General features: G+C 31.5%; 1 protein-coding gene across 1 annotated transcript; it reads right to left on the reverse strand.

Moving 5' to 3' along the window:
* Positions 1 to 1643: 1643 nt before the first annotated feature.
* LOC121220196 (uncharacterized) lies at positions 1644 to 4374 on the reverse strand. The gene is made up of 2 exons (XM_041099485.1): positions 3982 to 4374; positions 1644 to 1870 (listed from the first exon to the last, which is right to left on the reverse strand). Exon 1 carries the CDS (start codon positions 4263 to 4265, stop codon positions 3993 to 3995), a length of 273 nt encoding a protein of 90 aa, XP_040955419.1. The 5' UTR covers positions 4266 to 4374; the 3' UTR covers positions 1644 to 1870; positions 3982 to 3992.
* Between the last annotated feature and the right edge of the window lie 878 nt (positions 4375 to 5252).

Genomic DNA, 5252 nt, shown 5'->3' on the forward strand with positions numbered 1-5252 from the left:
CTTCTGGAAGGACGTTAGGGTTTTGAAATTTGAGAACTCGAATCGAGCTTAGACGGAAGTCTTGTTAGTTTTAGAGGTATTCTTTTTCCCTTTCTGTAAATCCTCTTGAATCATCGAGATATCTTCAATCGTGGTTAAAAAGTAGCATCAATATGATTGAGCCTTTTTGCTTTGTTATGGTAGATGTTACATAATGTATGTAAATACATATTTGGGTGACTTTATGATTGTAATTGCAAATCTAAAAGACCAAAATAATTTATGTGAATCAATATTGAGTGATGGTTTAAGATGTGTGGATTTTATTTTTGTACTTAAAGAAACAAATCTGTTTGATCTCAACTTCTTCTACAGGTGAAGGCTGCATGTGTTCTGATTAGAGGTGATCATGGGCAGGCCGGGCCCAAATTTTTTTGGCCCGCGTCATAGGCCCGGGGCTGGCCCGACCCGAAATATGGGCCTAAAATTTTGTCCAGGCCCGACTCGGGAAAAAATTCCTAAGCCCATCCCTGCCCGACCCATTTTTTAATAAACACCAAAAATTTATTTTAAAAATAATAAAAAAGTATTTCAAAAATATTTTAAAATTAAAAATAAAATATATTTATCTATTATATATTCGGGTCAGGCCGAGCTCGGGGCCAAAAAAGTGGTGCCCGAGGCCCAGCCTGTTTACTAAACGGGCCTCGTTTTTTTGCCCAAACCCATATTTCGGGCCTATATTTTTACCCGAACCCTCTCATATTTTGAGCGGGTCGTCAAACCAAGCCGAGCCGCCCAACCCATGATCACCTCTATCCCATACCCAACACGAGCATCAGGTCAAACCACCGGGATATTACATTTTCTATTACATTCTTCACTTATTAAATATGTTCTCATAAACTTTCACAACTTTTCAATTTAGTCTATTTTTATTGTAAAAGTTCAATATTCACTAATTAATTACATTAAATCAAATTTCTTTCTTGTTACACTTGAATCGCATAATTTATCTCAATATCTTGTTTCACATATCAAATTTTTATATATTTCACTTTTATTATTTCATCCACATATTTTCTCAAGTTTAATAATTTAATCCTTGTCACCATAAAAATTTCATATCTTTCCACAATTTCATTTTTATAATACTTTATGCATATTTCATCATCTCATAACACATTTGTTAAACTTTTATCATAAATTTTTTTGTTTACATACTGAATTGTTTCACACTTAAATTTTTGTATATTTTTCAATTTAATCCCTATTGTCAATAATTTATTTTTCATTATATAAGCACTTTAATCAAATAATTCATTATAATATTTTATTTCACATAACAAATTTTAATGCATATCACTTCTCTTGTTTCAATTATAAATTTTACAAAATTTATAATTTAATCCTTAACATCATGTTGATTCATTATTTACTATAATTTTACCTTAATATCACTTTGTAATCAATTTACTACTTATCATAAATCTCAAATGTATGTTTATTTCATTGAAAATAACTTTTATGAAATATTTTTAACAAATTTATCAAACAACAAAAATATTTTACGCAGATTCATCCAAATACAAAAAAAAAAGCACTTTTAAAAAACCATTTTCTCTAAAACAAATGAAGCATGCATTTGCAGTCAATTTCCACTATAAAAAAAATTCAGTATTTAATCGATTGATCCCCAACTTATCAACACCCAACAAAAAATAGTCAATAGAAATCAACAACACACCACCATAACAAAAATCCATTTTATTTTTAATATTATTTTATCACCACAATGCTGCAATGCATTTGATCAAAGACAGTATCTTCCTGCCTAAATTGCTCAGAAATTACAACCAGAAGCATTATGCCATAAATGCCACTCTTTAACCTGCAAAACATAAATTGTGAAATGATAAATATTTGCAACATAAACCAACCAAAATAAAAGCATAAATTAAATACAAGTTTATTCACATATCAGCCATGGTTATGTTTTAAAATAGTATATCTAGCAGGAGTATGTTAAATTTTTTTAAGGGTTTTTTTTGGAAGTTTCTTGGAGAGGGTTATGTCCTAGTACCAACATCCAGATATGCTCCGGATATTGGAATCAATCATGGCATAGCATTTTGCCCCCTCTACTAAAAAAAAATGAACCAATCAGTCCATTACATTAGATAAAAGAGTAAACTAATCCTTCTGTTAAAAATTCTATTCATTTTTACTGTTAAAAACCTATCCTTGCATATCAATATACGTGACATGTCATGCGTAATTGTCTAGTTATTAGAAATGGATTAAATTTTTAACAAAAAAAACCAATTTGCTCTTTTATCTAACATTTTTGAGTAAAGGGCGCAAAATACAATTTAACTCCTACTACAGGGGCCTCTGTGGTACTTTTACCATATGATGGCCTCCTTTATAAATTCAATTTCAAGGAACATATGAAATGCATTCTTCTCATATTTCTTCTATCATTATTGTGCAAGTTATCTCATCAGAAAGGAATGATATCTATTGATGTAACCTAGTACTCTATACTTCATGGGACATATAAACCGACTATCTACTCAAAATAATTGCTTGGTCTTTTGCCATAAAGGAAGCATAGGAAGATACATCCATCAAAACTCAATATTTATAATTACTGGGTGAATGATGTTTTAAATTGAATTTAGCATAACTTTCATAGGCAGAACAGATACAAGCCTTACACAATTAAGGGCACTAACATGATCAGAATTAGGTTAATGATGTTTTAAATTGAATTATACACAGGCATAACTTTCATGGTATTAGTTAAAACCAGCATTCGTATGACAGTCAGTCCAACCAAGCTGCAAGTTGATGCCCAAAAAACGGAACAATGACAACAATGATTAAGGAAAGAACACATGGTTGAATGTTAGTACTCATCCATCCCAATTTGTAATAAATGTTAAGCTGTTCAGAGCCTGCACATCATCGGAATAGGTTCATTGTGTTTTAAATTTTATCGTATTAGTTAAAAGCAGTTCTCATGTGTACATTTTCATCAATCCAACATGAGTTCTATCAAATGATAGTAAGTCCAACTGAAGTTGATGATCAAAAAACTGAACAACAATGATAGAGGAACGATCATCACACCACAGAAGGTTAGCACTCATTCCATCCCAAATTGTAATAAATATTAGCTAAAACCACATATAAAAATGGTTGAAATCTCCTATGACCAATAAACACCCAAATATAAACAAGTACATAACGAAACAATTAAAACTACAAATCCATCATCACTTAAACTTCACTAGAATCGAACATCAAAACTAACATCAATGTTACAAAAAGCTTGACTTGAAAAAAGTGTGGTGAGAAATGTGGTCTAGGAACTTCTAAGTGGTAGATAAAGCTGGTGCAAAGAACTGAAATCTCGAACAATATATATGTTTAAAATAATAAAAAGTTCAGAGATATGAAGATAATAAAGTCATTTTTATTTACAAGCTTCCAAATTACAAAAACTCCATTTTCTTAGCTTTAAAGTTCGAGCTGCCAAACCATGATTTCAACCTAAAGGTCTAAAATTTTCGCTGGTTTAGCATTGTGAAACATAGCAATTCTATGCAAACATCAATGCTAAACTGGGGCCGAAAAATATAACCGGAAAAATGCAATCAAATCTCTTATATCAATGCTCCTGCTCCAGCAAAGCAATCCCAAAATTATACAAATTTATATGCAATAAAAGATCATCAACATCATCAATCCAATAAGCATTAACAAACATATCTCCTTTTTTCCTTCTTTCCTCAATTCGAAATCGAAAACCCATCTATTAAATCAGCAGTCGATTACATAAGCAAAAGATCGATACTAAGGAAATCAAAACATCATCGAAAGAAGCCGATCGATCCATAGCCAAATTTACCCACATTTCAACAACGAGGCATCAAATCATCCATCTAAAACAAAACGCGCACATATGAACCTCTAAAAATCCCGAATACAAATTACCTGAGCAGGGATCAGTGATGACCATGTTCCTTGGCGTGTTGCTGGTGCTCGAGATGGCGACGCTCATTTGGGAGAGCGACGAGGTAAGAAAAGACCATCCCACCGAAACAGACATGGTAAAGAGGCTGGATCGAATCGGTTTGAATGTACTTTGAATTGTAATTGTCCAAACCCTTTTGAAAAGCTTTCTTCACGTAATCCATTGATAGCATCGGTTTCACGTAGTTAGGGACTTCCTTCACTTTCATCCCTTTTATCTCGCTATAAACTTTCCTCATTGCCATTTTCTGCAAAATTCAATCCTAACCCTAGCTTTGATTCCCCCCCCCCTTTTTCTTATTCTCTGTGAAATTTGGAGGATTGGATTTAAGTTTTTTTTTTCTTTTGTGTGTGTGTGTGTGTTGATTGAAGGGCTTCTCTGAGTTAGGTTTAAGGCTTCTTCGTTGGGCCGGTCTGCTTCATTGTTTCTTTCACCTAAAAATAAATAGGATAAACTATATTAGTAGTAACTCAACTATGTTTTTTTTTTTTGGTTATCTAATTATGAAAAGTTATAAAATGGTCACTTAACTATTAGTACATTTCTTTTTTGGTCACCCAAATATGAAAAGTTAGAAAATGGTCACCTAACTATCAGTAAATTTCCTTTTTGATCATCTAAATATGAAAAGTTACAATATGGTTACCTAGCTATTCAATTTTGTCTTTTTTAGTCACCCAATAATATAAGATATTTGGGTGCTTCCAGTTTTATACGATACATGCACGGGTGAGATGAAATTTATTAAAAACAATTCAACTAAGATACCAATTTTCAAGCACAAGAGATTAGTTAACTTGAGACGAATTTTTGGATGTAATCAAAGCAGTTATTGGTTGAGATGTCTTCATAGCATTTGAAGATCTGTCTCTTAACCTCAAAACACACTTTGAATTATTCGATTTTGAGTTTAGGAGCTCAAGTTATGATCATTTTAGTGAAGACTACGTGAATAGAATTTCTGGACGGGGTAATTATGGAAATTACGAGTTTCAAACTTTAAATTCGAGTTTAAATCATATTGAGTTTGATTTTCAAGCTTAATTTTTATTATATATGAGCTCAATATTGTATTTGTTAAATATTATTATTTCATCATTTATTCTGAATTTTGGAATTTTTAAGCAATTTAAGTTATTTAGGAGTTTTATGTCAACAATAAAGTTTAGTTTGAAACTATTTTTTATTTAGATTAATTAGAGTTTCAATATAATTGAGATTTTTATTTTGA

Source organism: Gossypium hirsutum, chromosome D08 (genome assembly GCF_007990345.1).
Source record: "Gossypium hirsutum isolate 1008001.06 chromosome D08, Gossypium_hirsutum_v2.1, whole genome shotgun sequence".
In the NCBI taxonomy this organism is placed as follows: Eukaryota; Viridiplantae; Streptophyta; class Magnoliopsida; order Malvales; family Malvaceae; genus Gossypium; species Gossypium hirsutum.

Excerpts from the sequence above, each read along its gene's own strand:
- LOC121220196 (XM_041099485.1), bottom strand. The coding sequence starts at position 4,265 with ATGGCAATGAGGAAAGTTTATAGCGAGATAAAAGGGATGAAAGTGAAG.